The sequence below is a fragment of the Stegastes partitus genome, unplaced genomic scaffold (assembly GCF_000690725.1).
Source record: "Stegastes partitus isolate 25-593 unplaced genomic scaffold, Stegastes_partitus-1.0.2 Scaffold330, whole genome shotgun sequence".
NCBI classification, from domain to species: Eukaryota; Metazoa; Chordata; class Actinopteri; family Pomacentridae; genus Stegastes; species Stegastes partitus.
In genome coordinates this window covers 236,781-253,579 of record NW_007578061.1, presented here as the reverse complement: position 1 = coordinate 253,579, position 16,799 = coordinate 236,781, and the positions used below count along the sequence as shown (strand labels likewise).

The following is a 16,799-nucleotide window of genomic DNA, read 5'->3' as shown; positions in this document are numbered from 1 at the left end:
CATTTGATTTAATGATGTGTGTGTTTGCATATGAATGTCCATAGAGTGTGTGCCGCGGAGAAGGAGTGTCATTTATCAAATCTACACAATTTCTGCCAAAAAAGTATGCATGGATGACAGCTGTCTTTGCTGCGTATGAAACTGTGATGGTAAAGTTAAGTGCATTGCTTCACTTGAGTATAGACATGAGTTAAGACATTCATTTTGCTCCGGCCCTTTTGGGATATATAAAGCCATGCAAAACTCAAAAAGCTTATTTATTGCTTGGCTCCAGACAAACTTTTTTTTTGAAGTGTCAGCTTTCAACTGAAAAGAGAGTAGGGAGTTTTATATATATAGTACATGGTGTCTAAAACTGCAGGCGAAAGCAAACTCCAGGCAAAGCAGATGAAAGATAAAAGAAATTAAATGCAGTGTAAAAAGTCTGCCAAGGCTATCACAGTAATTGCTGATTAACTTTCTTTGGAATGGGTCATGTTCTTACATTTATTTTGTACAGTTGGGATTGAAAGCACCGAACAAAGTTTGCATGTAATTGACAGTTGTTTTTTGTTGTTGTTTCTTCCAGATCACCGTCTGCCACCAGGATCATGGATCCCAAACCCGCATAAATCTTTGTGTTCCGTAATTTTAAGGAGTAGACTGGGCTCATGCTGAAATGATGAATGCATCGCATGCTCCAGCAGACACCAGCAAGCTCTGATACCCGTCTACTCGACGGCTCCCTCCCGCTTTTCTTCTGCTTGCACTTCTCTTAAAGAAAGATCACAATCTTCCCCCAAGGTTTTGGCAGCAGCTCAGTTTTCCTGGAAATTGCATTGAGATCTGGATTCTAGAGACGAACATTCTATTTTCGGTCCAGGATAGACCAAGAGCCTTTTGAAGAAACGGCTGTGTTGAAATTATCATATTCCCCCTCTTTTACTCTCCTGCTATTCCTCAGTCCCAGAGGCACCAACTGATGGAGAGACGAAGGAGAGAGTCAGGATAAGGACAAGAATTAGAGCTTCAGAGAGAAGAGGAGAAACTGCTTATTGCTCGGGAAAATTGGAGTAGGGCTCCTGTGAGGATTATTTGCCCATTGAGCTTTATATACCAATTTAGTGGTATATAATAATTCTTGTTTACATTTAAAATTTGTTATTCACAGTGAAGCTAGGCCTTAGCTCTGTGATTTATTAGACCTTTAAGGCATCAAGTAGAGAAGGGAACTTTGAGCATGACGAGGGGGTTAAGATTCATGTGTTGGCCCCTGTGGCCTCTGGCCCTCTTTAGCCTTCTTACTACAGTGGAGATGCTGGAATTTGGTGGGGCACCTGGCCAGTGGGCACGCTACGGGCGGTGGGAAGCTGGATCAGTGGGCGAGCTGAGCTTCAGTCTTAAGACCAACATCAGCAAAGCCTTGGTACTCTACCTGGACGATGGTGGCAACTGTGACTTCTTGGAGCTGTTGATTGCTGGAGGGCGCCTCCAGTTGCGGTTTGCCATCCACTGTGCCGAGCCAGCCACTTTGCACATGGAGACACGGGTGAATGACGACCGCTGGCACATGGTCTTGCTCACCCGCAACTTTCGCGAGACCCTACTAATGGTGGATGGGGAGACAAAAGTGGCTGAGGTCAAGTCGAAGAGGAAGGAAATGGCGGTGGTCAGTGACCTGTTTGTGGGTGGGATCCCGCCTGATGTACGCCTCTCTGCCCTGACGTCCAGCACAGTGAAATATGAGCCACCCTTCCAGGGCTTGATCTCCAATCTGAAGGTGGGGGAGATGCCTCCTACCTTGTTAAACAGCCAGGGCATTCAGAGTGACCTGGAGTACCTCTGCACCAAACAGAACCCATGCTTCAATGGAGGGTTTTGCTCTATTCAGTATGGAGAAGTTCACTGTGACTGCACCCACACGCGCTTCAAGGGGAAGTACTGCAAGGAAGGTAAGAATCTGTCTACCTGATGTACCCTGTTGTTGTTGCATTGTTCTTGTGCTGTGCTGGGGGATAGCAGGGTATGCTGTGCCTCAACATGGCAACTTGTAGGCAGAAATATTCCAATACCCTTATGTTTGCTGTTTCCTTGTCACTTTGTAGCGTCTCAGGGCTGTGAGGTGTCAGGGTTATAAGACTTTGTACATAGTTTTGTGAGTTATACATTTCTGATGTGCATACAGTTTTTTTTACGTCTCCTGCAGAAAGGTCAGAGAGACTCATTTCTCTGGCGAGGCAGTAGGAGGTCTGTGTTCTCGTAGTGGTTAAAAGAGAAGTGCTGATCCAGTGAGGTTGAGAGGCTTTCTGAAAATGGAAAAGTTTCTTTGCTTGAAAAATTGACTTGTTAAAGAACAACACTTTTTTTTTTTAAGGGATTGTATGACTCATACACAAGTTTTAAACATTGCACAGTCGCTACTTTGAATGTGGCTGGGATTTATTTGGAAACAATATTTAACATCAAAGCTGCTGAGTATTTCAAATGCAAGATCACCCATTGTAGATTCACTTTTCTGCCGGCATTCCTTCATTCAGTTTCTGTGTGTAGTCCCTCCATTTTTCATTCTTTCCCTCTGTCTTCTTTCTTACTTTCCATGCCTATTGTCTCTGGCGCACACCCTGCTCTTGCCTTCATTTGCTCTTGGGATGTGCTCCTGTGCTGTCAGCTCATGTCAAACTCTGTTCTGTTTTAAACCTCTGGCTCCCTCCTTCACTGACACATCCCATTTCCATATCTATGGTTTTTCCCTCTCCTTCACATTCATCCATCTCTGTTTCTCTTCGTCCCGCAGCATTTTTTTTTTTTCCACTTGCGTCCTACTCTCCCTTCTCAAGGCTATCAGGGCTTTCTGCCTCTCTTCACCTCCCCCCTCCTCTCCATCTCTCCCGAGTTTACTCCCTTACTCCACTTATCTCTCTTTCACCTTTAGCCGCTGTCAGCACTTCCTGCTCGTACCTCTCCTCCTCCTGCACTTATCTCCCTCCTGTCTTTCTTTCATCCTGTCTGCATCTCCACACCAAGCTCGCGAATTCTCTCATTCCCTATGCAGCGATCAGAAATTGCTCTCTCTGTCTTGATCATTTGTAATGTTGGGGGGAAACAGGGGAAAAGCCCTTCATCCTACATGATCACCACGGCTTATTAATATTGCATTGTGACTTTGAGAATAATCAATAGACTCAGTGGTTCCTACCTTGTCCTGTGTGATGAAATGACTTGTAATTACAGAATGTTCAAAAGGTAGATAACTATTTTGCCGGCAGTTATGTGCCAATTGTTTGAAGTCTTGCATTTTTGTGGCACTCACAGATAAGCTTTGACAGAACGAAAAAAGAAATCAACTCAAACAAAATATTTTGTTCAAATTTTTTCCGAAGTGTTGCTTTTGATAGATCTGAAGTAATAAGAATAAAATCAGCATGCGGCCACGATTTAGATCAAAGCCTTTTGAGTTATTTTGATGTAGAAAGTTTTGAACAGCCTTTAACAGCTCGAGAAGCATCGTATTGTTTTGCTTTTGCTCTCTGAAGAAGCCGAACAAAAGCTGAGTCCTTTCTTTCTCGAGGATGAGCTATTGCTGTTTAGAGACCCTATAGCGCAGCAAATGTCACTGCCGGGCAGCCGTATAGGTCTGTCTGTCTCTTTCTTCCTGTCTCTCTCTCTCATATTTCACAGCTCCTTTAATTCTTCAAGCCTGTTCTCCTTTTCTGTCTCAGTACTCTGTGTCAGATTGCTGTGTGGTTGCTGGAAGCAGATACTGCTGCCTGGCTCTTGGCTAAATTGAGAGCAGAATACCAATGCAGTGCTACAGTGACTGCAGGAAACATTTGTCCTTTTGAAATGGAGAGAGAGTAAGATAGAGGGGGAGACGGGAGACGGAGGTAAGGAAGAGAGACACAACGAGGAAATTAAGGAGGGAGCAATGGCTGTAGTGAGAAACGGAGAGCAGAGCGAGAATGAGGAGGGCAACATGAAGATATTCATTTACTCAGTGTTAATTTATTTTCAGAGATGTTCTTTGGTTTGAGGACTGTAAATTGGGTCATTATGGCTGACTGCCAGTGCAGCGGTGTATTTATTCCTTTTATCTAACACGTGGGTGGGAATGTAAAGGTCCTTCTCTCTCTCTTTCAGTGAGTTTTAAGACCCTTTAGATGTCTGTACTAACAAATCCATGTCTCGCTGTGTTAGCTCTGTGGTGAAGGGGCCATGTCAAAGGAAAGCTTATTTTAAAAGGCTTCTGCCTGCTTACTTCAGAGCGGAAGAACACATCATTTCATGGGAAATTTTTTAATGATGAGATGTGGCACTTGCAATACATTTATGTGTCTAGTTCTAGATGATTCGTGATGCGCTAGTCAGATCTTTCAGGCATTTCGCTGATACTTATTTACAATCAGGAACATAAACTTAAATTCCTTGGTCACTAAAATGAACAAAAATAAGTAGTGCAAAGAACCCAGAAAGACTTTTTTGCATTATTTTTATGCTCTCTTACAACATTAAAGGTTCACCCAGGTCACACATATTACGTTTTCCCTAATTACTACTTGTGGTATTTACAAATGCAAATCAGTAGAAGTTTTTATATCTGCACGTTTTGTAGTCTATTAGAGTTCCCCTTCCACCTACAGAAATGCACTAGTAGCTATAACCTATTGTTTTTAAACACATGTATTTGTTGAGTTTTTGGCATAATTCAGCAAATGCGTGAACAAAATAGAAATATACAGAAAAACAAATATGATATACATACAAACATTGTGATAATAATGATAACACTCTGCTTTGACGGGGTAAAACACTTACGGAAATGAACAATAAAACATGCAAATATAATCAAGGAAATAGAGAAGTTGTTAAGTGAATAAATACATTAAACAATATAAAATACAATATATGACTACAAATATGCATAAATAGATATATTATGACATCAGCTAATAGTCAACGCAAACAGGTTTGCACAGATTTCCAACTTCTACAAAAACTCAGTTAGAATACCACATCCACTCAAACAGTTTCCTTTTATTAGAATTGTTTTCAGGAGCAAGAGAGCACAATAAACTATTAGAGCAGATTTGCAGGCTTGGTCTGTTAACTGATTTCTATAACTTGGCTGTAATATGTGCGTCTTGCAATAAACAAAAGACAGTAATTTTATTTTCTGTGTTGTTTAGGTTACGTTTTGAGAGAAACAATCTGAGGATGCCTAAATTAATGCGTACTGACAACCTGTGTAACATTAGAAAGGATATTCAGCTTGGACAGTCCCACAACAGATATAGCAGCAATGCAGGGATTACTCTTTTTTTTTTTTTTTTTAAATTAAGGTCATTTAATGGATTTTGTTTGAGCATTTAAGAAAATCTCATTAATCGCATTGTTTGTCCACACACCACACATACACACAGGTGAGAGTAGGTAAAAAATGTAGCTGTGTGTTACAGAGTGTTGTTTATCACATTTATAGTTTCTAATGTGCAAATACGATAGTATTCTGCAGGCAGGTCGTACTTTTGTCTCATGTCTTCAAAGGACACAATGATTTCTTTATCAGATCTCTTTTTTAAGCCACATTTTAAAATCCGTGTCTTCTACCAGATGTGAGGCTACTGTTACCCCAGTCTGTGTAAATTATGTCAACTAATGTGAGAATCCTTTGATTTCACAAAGATTGTTACATATCTTGTGCAGTACTTGTTATAATTGTGTGGCTTTTTTGAGTTCTGTAAATTTAATGGGAATCGCTTTCATTATTTCTGGTCTTCTAAATGAGAGCATTGTGCAATATTGGATTTAAGTTAGATTTTTGTATCTAATTAATTACATTTTGTGATATATCACATGGTTTATTGTGTGATTTATCACAGTCAGTGTAGAGGAACAGACAACAGACAGTTCTTTTGTGTTATTTTCTCAATTCTCCATTTAAAATCATATGGCCGTGTAAAAATTAAACACCTTGCTGTATAAGATTCACTTCATGCTGACTGCTCCTAAATGTAATTTTATTTATTTTACTCATCCAATTATAAGTAGAATAGAACAGAGCGAGCAAGCGCTAGTCACGACAAAATAGGAATGAAGAGGCTACTCTCCTCAGTTGTATAGAAATTGTTTAATTTTTGCAAAGTCTGGTGTCAATCAGACCACAGGGCTATGTAAAGTTTGTAAAAAAAAAAAAAAAAATCTGGATGTAGCATTGCTCTATTTTGAGCGATTTTGTTATTGTTGCAAAGCTGCACCAGGGGCCTTTATTACGACGCAAGTTCAACATATCCAGGATATCCCTTGTCCCTGAGCTGCACTATACCTAACAACTACAGCCATGCTAAGCAGTCACACAAAATTGGTTATTAGTTCATCAGATCACCACAGGAATTCTGAATGTAGCTAACAGCGCATTCACAGACCAGTCGAAAGCCCCGTATTACTTACAGGAAGAACAATGTGTGATCCTAAACCAATATGAGGAATTAAAAAATATAATAGAGGCAAAAACCAACACAGCTGGTCATTATGCTGCCGTAGCCGAAGCCAGGAAGGAATGCTGGCACTAAATTGTTGTGTGCAAACTGTGTTAATGTAAGTTAGTAGGCTCAGTAATATCACTGCTTCATAGAAGACTCAATCTGTGTATAATTACAATTGTATAGAAGTTACTCAGATGTATGTTTTTTTTAAATTTAAGATTCAGCTTTATTATCATTATGCAACACAAGAATGTTTTACAAAATTCTTTATAATGAAAACATACTAATAAAAAAAAGACACCATTTAAAGAATAAAAAAATCAAGTAATAAAAATAAAGCTGTTTTCGTAATAAAGTGGTGGATGAATTCAGTAATTCAGTCTCATCCGTATGGTGTATACAACAGTTTTAGCCTTCCTCTTTCAGTCGAAAATCTGGTGGTGTTAAATGGTCTTTAGAGCAAGTAAAGAGCAAACATAAAAACATCATTCAAAACGGCAAGTAAGCTTACTGCAAATCTTACAAGGTCAACAAAAACAGGACTTTGGTGCTTTATCAGTCTCTGTTAGGATTATATCGCTATACAAAGGCCTATAGAAAAATGAGATGGCTTTGAAATTGCTTGCAGCTCTAAAAACACTTTCCCTCCGAAAAGACCCTCTGTTTGTCTGGGCATCGAGGTCAATGACATCTTCTAGGAATAGTGATGCCATTTTCCAAGAAAACCGATCGGTTAGTGGGCAGGGCTTTTATACATGTTGATTCATTACCTGTAAAATAACCTCATAAGTTACCACCCTAGTAAGAAGCAAACCACCGATGTTGTCCTGAAAACTTAAAAAAAAATCCTAAAGTTACCTTGCTAACTCCAAATCCTACTTAATAGTACAGGCCTCTGGTGTTTCTCTTTACAATATTTTATTAACACATGTAAAAGAATAATGGTGCCTTTCTTTATTGGTCCTACATACAAAGCCCTTGTAACTGTAGATAAGCTGTATAGCTTTAGAAAAGATGTTTGAGTCATGTTTTATTTTGAGTTTCTATAGAGCAGAAACAAATTGATTTGCCCATAGCACTGAGAGAGCGATTAAGTTTTCTGGCCTTATTGCCCAGCCCTACCCGAGTGGCTTCACTTGTTTTGTTTCAGGTTGCTGTTTATATAATTTAAAATGCTGTTAGCAAATTAAAGAAAGTCTATTTATATTTATTATTTCAGGATGGAACCAGACATCTCAGGTATCGCATAGCTTGGGCAAATCATATCTAAAGTGAAGCTAAGAGAGCATCTACCCCAGACGTTTGAAGGGACATGTGCTTCTAACAAACTTGAAAAATTGTGGAAATAAAAGAAATTTAAGAAACATACGAGTACGATTAGCCCCAAGTTAAAAGTACATGGATAGATTTCAGAATGTCGCAGTACCTCATAGTTCTGTTGAATTTATAATCGTCAACTGATATTTTCATGTAATATTTGTCTGAATTTTTCATTCCAACCTGGGCATTCAGACTGTGTGGCTGCCACTCAGAGCAGCATGTCATTAATGGAGAAACTGTTTATGCGTGAACGGGCCAAAACAGCCTGATCACATATAGGTGGAGAAGAAGCAGTGGGATGTGAATAACCAAAAACAACAGCTAATGGGCATTTGCAGGAAAATAAATAAATAAATAAATAAAACAGATGTGCTTCATGGACTCCAGATAATTTTTTTTTTTTTTTTACAAAACTGGAGGAAATGGAAATCTTTCAAAGAGAAACAAATAAGATACTTTGGGAGAGAAAAGAACAAGGATGGTAATTTGTAAATAGTTTAATAATATTAGTAATACTGTGCTCTGGACTTGTGAATGAATTGTTTCAATGCAGTCTTTAATCTGCATGTAATCTGATATATGTCGTCATATTCAGCAACCAGTTTGAAGGATTTTAGTGCCAAGGCAAGCAAAAATATGCCGTTCTGAACCAGTGTAATTAAATGGAAGCATCAGTGTTTGATAGGTAAAATTGGCTGGGCGTAAGATTCACTGTGATTGACAACTGGCAGATCGTGATCTTCAAGTACTGAACATGTTACTCTTGGTAATCCAGTTAGACACCAGACTCTTCTCTTACACCCAATATTAAAAACAGACAATAAACACTTTAAAAAGCATGGCACATTAAGAAAAAAACAAAAAAAACCTGTAAAGCAACTTTAATATTCTGTACCAGAGTTGGATGACAGATGCTTGCTATACAAATAGAGATATAGCACCCATCAAGTACAACATTAACATTTGGATGGACAAGACACAAAGAATGTGGAGTGATCAAAAAAAAAGAAAAAAAAATCAGTCATTTTCCTTTTCGTCCTCTCCACTCATAGCTGCTTTATGCTCATGAATATATGGCTTTGGAGGTGGCAGGCTTTGATGTGCACATTAGAGCATACCAACAGAGAATAGAGTTTGACACAAAGAAGTTGCTTTCAAATCATCCTGATGCAGAGACGGAAAGGAAAAGAGTGAAGCTTTTACCTTGTGATCTTTACCCCCATTGCATTACATACATTTTCTAGAAAGATGCACATTCGACATCCACGCTTTGATGGCCTGTCGAGCGACTTGGACAAATGATTAAATTAGAAACTGTTAGCCTCAGGGGTCTAAATCAGTACAAAATATACTGCCCTCCCAACTTTTGGAATCCTTTGTAATGATAAATATCAGCCCAAAGTGGAAACAAGTAAAATCAGAAAATTGAATATGACAGCTGAGGTTTTGTAATCTGAGGAGGTTGTGGCATTTCATCTCCCTTAAGCACAGCGTTTTTTAATCCCCCTGCTTTGTAGAGTGTGTATCCTGTGTTGCATTGATTTAAATACCAGTGATCACTCAGCTCCTAGAAACCTTTGTCCATGTATAGCATTGACAGACTTTTGTATTTTTACACATTTACGCTGTTCTGGTTAAGTGAGAAGTTGGTCAGACAGGATGGAGGTTGAAGGTGAACATCACACAGTCAACCCAATACTTTTCAGCTCATCTGATACCACAGAGGAAAAAACTCACATATGCTACACTGAGGAGCAAACTGACATACCGCCTGAAACATTCATGTGCTTTATGTATGCATACATGCACGTGCTGTAATCATCCTATTAACTTGCATTTTGTAATCGTCATGGTCATGCTTTTTACCATTACAGGTTGTAATTAAAGCTGCTATGTGCCTCTGCAGGCCATTGTATTTATAATTGATGCCGACCCTGGCTTTGTTCTTGCGTTGACCTCCAAACGGCAGTGCAGGGCAAGGCAGCCATGAGCTCTCAAGTCAGGGTAATTAGAGGTTAAATGACTTTGTGAAAATGACTGCCGTGATATTAATGCATTAATTTACTCATCAAACTGTGAGCAGTCTTTTCAGTTGCCATCAGACTTGCTTAGCACCTAACTTTAAAGTTATTTGTCATGTTTTTCTTTTATTTCTTACGGCCTATAAATTGGTATATCTACCTCACTTTTCATAAGTGACTGAAGACATGATGTCATAAATTCCTTCGAAGTTGCTTCTTTTTTTTGGACAAATGACACAAGAATTAAACCAAGCCTGAACACGGTATGCAAAAACTAAATTTAATCTAGCGGGCTTTGCAGACACATTACTCAGTTGTCCCTCCTATGGAAACATATATGCCTTTTGTTCTGGCAAAAAAAAAAAAAAAAACCCTGTCTACATAGACCAGGTGACGCTTGCATTTACCTAAAACCATACACACCCACACGCATCCTTGAAGGACTTAAGTCGACGTCTGTTTTACTTGTGTAACTACAACGATTGTGTGTGGGACTGCCAAAACACCGGTGACCTACATACGGTAGTGTGCCTGAATGCATCCTGAAGAGAATGACAAGGGACTCAAGTTATTACTGCTGCTCTGCTAATGTGTTGCTCTTATCAGTCAGCCTGTGTAAACAATAGCCAGAAGATGGGCAAACGATTTACAAAAAAACAGTAACATCAGAAGTGTGAATAACTTGGCAATATTGGACATAGGTATAAAAAAAATGTTTAGTCACACAAACACTATAATACTAGGGTTGCACTTTTGGGGACATGATTAACACCAATGCTTTACATCTTCCCTGTTCTAATCAGCTATATAGCATAGGATTTCCCCATCTTTTTTTTAGCTTGTGACAGAAAATGATATCCAGGAGTGCCACATAAAATTAGATGCTATCTGTTTTTTGGCAGTGGATTGTAAACAATATATCCCAGTTTATAAAGAAAGGTTGATGCAGCAGCCTTTTTCCACTTGGCAGCGCCAAATAGAGTTGTGTTTAAAACCAGCTGCTTTGCTCATTACTGCTCACCGCTCTCCAGTTCACTTTCATCATCACATTTTATTATATACGTAGGGATAAAGCAGAAACTTGGGTCCCTGAGGAGCACTGCACTTAACTGGCCTGGACCCTGCATGTCGGGAAGGCAGCCCCCGCCTTAAAGCAAGAAGCTGTGACCTCAGGCGAGCCTCTAGCTGCAGAGTAAGGGAGAGAGACAGTTGTGTGTCGGGAGTCAAGGCGTCAGCTTCTCACACACAGACACACACACACACTGTCCTTTTTATAGCCTGTGGAGATGTTTTAACGCTGTATGCCGTGAACAGATGCTGTTTTCCCCGACAAGCCACAGTAATCTGGTTTATCAGCCGTTGTAATTCACGAATGATAAGGGCTCAACACCCCTCTTAACACTATAACACCCATAGATTTGACATTTTATGTGCTTTAGCTCAACATTGTTTTAAGCTAACACATTACATTGTTTTTGTATCTCAAATTTCATTTCAAAGTGAAAGCGCTAACACGCTCACATTTTGGACCTCAACCTTACATTGCCCCTCTGCCAGTGCTTCCAATCCTGAAAGTCTGAGGCGCATCTATATTGAAAGAGTAAAGCTTCCTTCTGTTCCTGTTAGAAAGTATGTCTTTACAGTACAGCTTTGGCCTTTAAGCCTACCAGCAACTTCTTTTTGGTAAATTTACCCTGATGGCATAAAATGCAGAGTGCAAGAATCCTTGAAATGTTTCTAATGTTAATGCTTCATAGCCATTATTAATTTCACAAAACATGAGTCGAGTTTGGTGGGACATTGAACTTTTGTGGGCATATGTCAGTGACAGTGACGGAACAGGACTGGGACAAAGAACAGAGGATGCCTAAGAGAGTCATACATCATGGTGATAATTGCGCTATCTCCCCACTGGCAAGCACAGAGGCAGGAGGTGGAGTGAGTTGGGGGTGAGTGTGCAGTTGGGAAGAGGGGCCCTCACTGCCTGATAATTGAACTCCCAATTAAGTTGTCCTGTATACATAAATAAATACAGAGCTAATGAGGGGGCCGTACCCCATAAGGCCGCCTGAAGAGGTTCCATAGATAACCTTATCAGCAATATGTCTGGCTGTAACGACAGCGATGTCTTTTTGCCTTCACCAACAAGCTACACTGATAAAGTCTAATGAAGCAGTTTGTGCTTGAAGTCTCCACTGGATCTGATTGCTGAGATTTTGTTGGTGTTTATCAAAGCTGCTGTGTTACATCTCTGCTGCTGCCGCTGCTGTGTGCTGTTGGGACACGATGTTTGTAAAGTAGCTGTCGTTATCTTTCTATCATTAGGGCTCTCTCTTTTTCCCTCCCTTCTGCTAGTTGCCCAGTAAGCGTTTTCTGCTATTTCAGTTTGGCTTGTTAGTACGGACACAGATGGAAAGACCATAGAAACATTATTTTTGTATGTACCTGTGTGTGTATATATATACTATATATTGTATAACTCTAAGATTTAATAGTACAATAAGCCTGACCCAGCATACCCCATGAATAATTCTTTGGTTGTATACAAACAAACAAACAAACAAACAAACAAACAAACACACAAACAAATTCATTTAGTGGTTTATTTATAAGGAACAAGGAATATTGGCTTTTGCAAAAGCAGTATCTGATGTACTGAACATCTGTACATGTAGCTTTCCAAATCCAGTCCCTTGATGGGTATTAATAGATTAGGCAATCATTAAAATGACATGGTTTTCAAAAATCTGTGCTTTATAATGATAACATAAAATAAGAACAGCAACCTGTAACAAAACATAGCAAAAAAATAAAACAAAGCTAATCCCAAAACAGTTTTAGCATGAACTCAAATACACACATAATTACTAGTTGGTGTTCTGGTTGCAGTTGTTGCCAGGCCTTGACTGTTGTAGACAAAAACACTGAATCTGCTTTCAACCGGCAGGTAGAGTTTCAGAGGGTTGTGCCTTTATTTGAGAATTCAGTTTGTGCAAAGGAAATCTTGCACTGTCTAAATCTGTAGTTTCCTTCTAAAATATTTCAGAAGATAATATCTGTATAGTAAAGTCTGGTTTTAGGATGATAAAAATAGATGGAAGAGGATAGTGGGGATACTTAAATTTAAGGTTGAAGTGAATAAAGGAATTGTCAAAGCTTAGAAAATTCCACTTTTTGAATATTACAATAATGGACATCCAGTGATTTCTTGAACAGAATCCTGATAGCTTGACCATGATGGAGCGATATGAAATGGTTTGAAAATTGATTTTTCTTTTATGTGTTTGTCCAACTTAGTGGAAGCCCAAATTCCTCTATGTAAGAAAAACCTTGTTATTGGGATCTTTCCGGCTTAGAATCAGCCTTGATTATTTTTGGGTGCTGACGGACACCCACGGATGTGTAGCTGTTGCTATTATGCTACTTTTATAGTCCACAGGAGTCCACTTGGAAGACTCCACTGCATACATGAGCAGTAGATTGCATCTGCGTATCCTTCACCTGCACACTACTGTCAAGCATGCTTACTGTTGCCCTTGTAGTGTAGTTGCCACGTGGACACAAATTTGGCATTGCACGTGGATGTGAGCAGAGTCTGCACAGACTTGGGGAGAAGTCAAATTGATGTCACATGGACCCTTACACACTTGTAGCCACAAGTATAACACTGCCGTTAGATAGCAGATGTCAACTCATCAGCCACCTTGCCCAAGCAATTATTGGCAGATAAAAATCTTGGGAAGTTAGTGCTCATGCCAATGAGCTTAAGATGTGACACCAGATTAGAAACCATAAAATAATGATAATAATACTATAAAATGCAAATAATCCCTGAAACATTGGTGAAGGTGTACGCCTTTAAAAGCAGTCAGGAAAACATTTTTCTTTTTTTCTAAGAAAATCTACACAGCAGCAGTATCTACAGCTGTAAGGCCATTTTTCACCTGTAGTATAGTGGTATTCACATTCTTGTTTAAATACTGTCAAACTGCATCTAGGGGTGTGGTGAAGTGACTTATCCTCCACAGGGTACCCAAGCGGCATCAGACACAGATTGCTGAGATTTCACAACTGCTGTCTTTATTTACAATGTGTTTTCAAATTGATGGTGCTAGGATTCAGCTTCAGGTTGGATAGAGGCTAAAATAACAAACAAGTCTAAGTAAACACATCAAAGATAACCTAACCAAAATCAGCAAACCAAATTACAACATATTTCCTCATTGTCAAACATAAAAAGATCAAACAAGGTCAAATGAAATGGTAGGTAATCCTTACAAGCTCCTGAAAGACAATGAGACCATCCACCTAGCAAAAGCTAGCGGTGGACAGAAAGGATTGTAAGAGTGGCTGGTTGGGAAAGGAGGGAAAGGAATCCTTGTCCCTGCACTGCAGCAGCATTCTCTTTGCTCCTTATATTGCGGACTGTTGTCTGACCAAAGCCAATCATCTACAGGCGGGTAGCCGGTCAACCAATCTCTGATTAGTTCCTGTTCACTTATATTATCATACACACACAGACATTCACACCTGACATGCATCGTGCAGACCTGGAGGAAAGAAAACGCCATCTGCTAATGGAGCAGAATATGGCTGCAGTTGTAACAACCACCTTGTAAAGTGGAGATAAATTAGTTTCATTGTGAAGTGACAGTATTGTTGAGCTAGCTCATGGGTCGGCAACCCGCGGCTCCGGGCCGCATGCGGCTCTTTCATACCTCTGCTGCGGCTCCTTGTGGCTTTGGAAAATAAATAATGAGTATTTCATTTCAATTTATTTTATTTTAGTTTGTTAGTTTTGAAAATGTAATTCTAAATTTGAAGATTATGGTGATCTTGTAATGTTAAAATAAAACATCTTCAATTATTTGTCACTCAAAACATACGTCATGGAACACCCGCTGGCACGCACAGTGTTGCCAACTTGGTGACTTTCAAACAAAATCTGACAACTTTCCAAATCCTCTTGGCAACTTTTTTTAAATCAAAAGCAACTAGCAACAAATCTAGCGACTCTTTCTGGTGTTAATAAAGACTTTTCTGGTGTTTTGGTGACTTTGACGTGAAAACGCGTATCGTTCTGCAGTTACTCTCCTCAGCAAGCAGCGATGCTGTCGTGAGCTACTCCCATCCCAAAGTGCTCACAGGCAGGCAGGAGTCTGGTCAGCAGGCCCAGCTGCAGTCAGCAGGCCAACCAGATGTCATTATTACTTTGCTGCAGGTGGATAATTTAAGCTTTCTATTTCATGTATACGAAGAGGATTCAAATAGACGTTGAGTATTTTATTTGAAAGTAACCTTCAGCTCAGTGTCTTTTTTTTTTAGAATTCAAAATGTTTTTGTTGCATGTAGAAATAAAATTTCATTTTCTCTGTAGCAGTTCATTGAGTTCATAAATGCAACACACTATAGTTTTTTATGCATAGCGTGAAGATGAAAAAACAATACATGCAGTGTTATCTTCATTTTACATGTCAAAAGGGTTTTGTGGCTCCCGGTGTTTTGTTTTTTTTTCTTGTTGGAAACTGGTCCAAATGGCTCTTTGAGTGTTTAAGGTTGCCGACCCCTGAGCTAACTGAACAACCATCATGGACCTAACCAAGTTTCGTGTTCCAGTAAGCTATATTTACCCAGTAAATACAATGATACAAGAAAAGCATCCTTGTGTGTTTCTTTTGTTGTTACTTACATATTGCACACTGGCTATACAGCCATCTTACTTTTTTCATCTTTTTTTTTTTTTTTAACGCATCTTATTTTTTTGTGCATTTCTACCCATCACCTACTCCACTTTTTTTTTTTTTTTTTTTACCCTCAATTGTGTAGAGGCTTTTAGCTGGCTGAGCAATCCTAAGTTCAAAGGACACATGCTCCTGGGCCTCTATTCTCCACTTGATAGATTCCCACCTTCCTCAGACAGACAGCAAAGCAGAATTTTACTATTTAGGCATGGGTTCCCAATGTTCCCCAATTCCTTTGAAGGATGCTGCTTATCTCAGTCTCTCTTGCCATGCTGCCTTCTTACGTCCTGCTCTCATGGTTTTTCTTCTGTGCTTGTGCTTTTCAAAAAGAGAAGAAGACCATATATTAATCTACACTCCAATAACTGATTCTGATCCGGTGTTAAATTGGTCTTTGGTATGCTTAAAAAAAGGAGAATCTGGTAACAATTGCCTCAGATGAGAGACTTGCTTAAGTCCTTAATCCCCTAATTCCTCCCATTTTTTGCACCGTATGAATACTTTTATGCAGATTGCCTTTCCTTGTGGAGGCAAAACGCAAGCATTACTGGATTAAAGTACGGTGTTTAAGTTGCCTGATTCAAAGGAGTCTGTGAATGTTAAGCACACTCAAAACACATTTGCTTTGACTTGTATGTTGCAGTGAAGTGGTAGCATAGCATGTAAGTGGGATGGGTGCAATCAAGCGAGTGGCTTTTAGGGGAGAGTGTCAATCCGATGCTTCCTGCCCTCTGCCTGCTTCACCCTTTTTCTCAGGTGAGTCTTTACTGGTTTGAAGGTCGCTGCCAGCGTGATCGGCCGTCACATGCAATTAAAGCCTGCTCTCTACCCCTGCTGTCACTCCACAAGTAGAAAATTGAGCAGGAGGTCTGGCTCTCACATCCCTGTCACATGTCACTTGATATCCATCCCCATTATCACTGAGCTGCAGGAGAAACAGTCGGTCCAAAGCAAAACAAACAACTGAAAAAAACAAAAAAACATTCCCTGTGAAGTAACCTTTGTAAATCAATAATATATATGGTTTTGTTTATCGTATTAAATAAATGTGTAGTGCATTGAGTTTCCATGGACCATGCGTCACTGCAGCATTACCATGTAAGCAAACGTGAGATACAGCATTTACTGATAAGACAATTATTGATAATTTGCACGCCTGTAGGTGATTAGGAAAAAAAAGAAAAAAATGAAACAAAAGATAAAATCGACACGCGTCTCTGTGGAATACATGCATTACAAAAGTTCGGCTGGAGGAATAC

The 16,799-nt window shown here is 39.5% G+C and overlaps 1 protein-coding gene across 1 annotated transcript in view; it reads left to right on the top strand.

The window, feature by feature from the left end:
- Window positions 1-1,219: 1,219 nt before the first annotated feature.
- Window positions 1,220-16,799, top strand: part of LOC103358773 (neurexin-2-like) — a gene marked incomplete at its 3' end in the record, with an annotated part of 252,213 nt that continues 236,633 nt past the window's right edge. Inside the window, exon 1 of the mRNA XM_008283877.1 lies at window positions 1,220-1,931. Coding sequence (XP_008282099.1) covers window positions 1,220-1,931 — 712 coding nt within the window. The remainder of the gene's footprint in view (window positions 1,932-16,799) is intronic.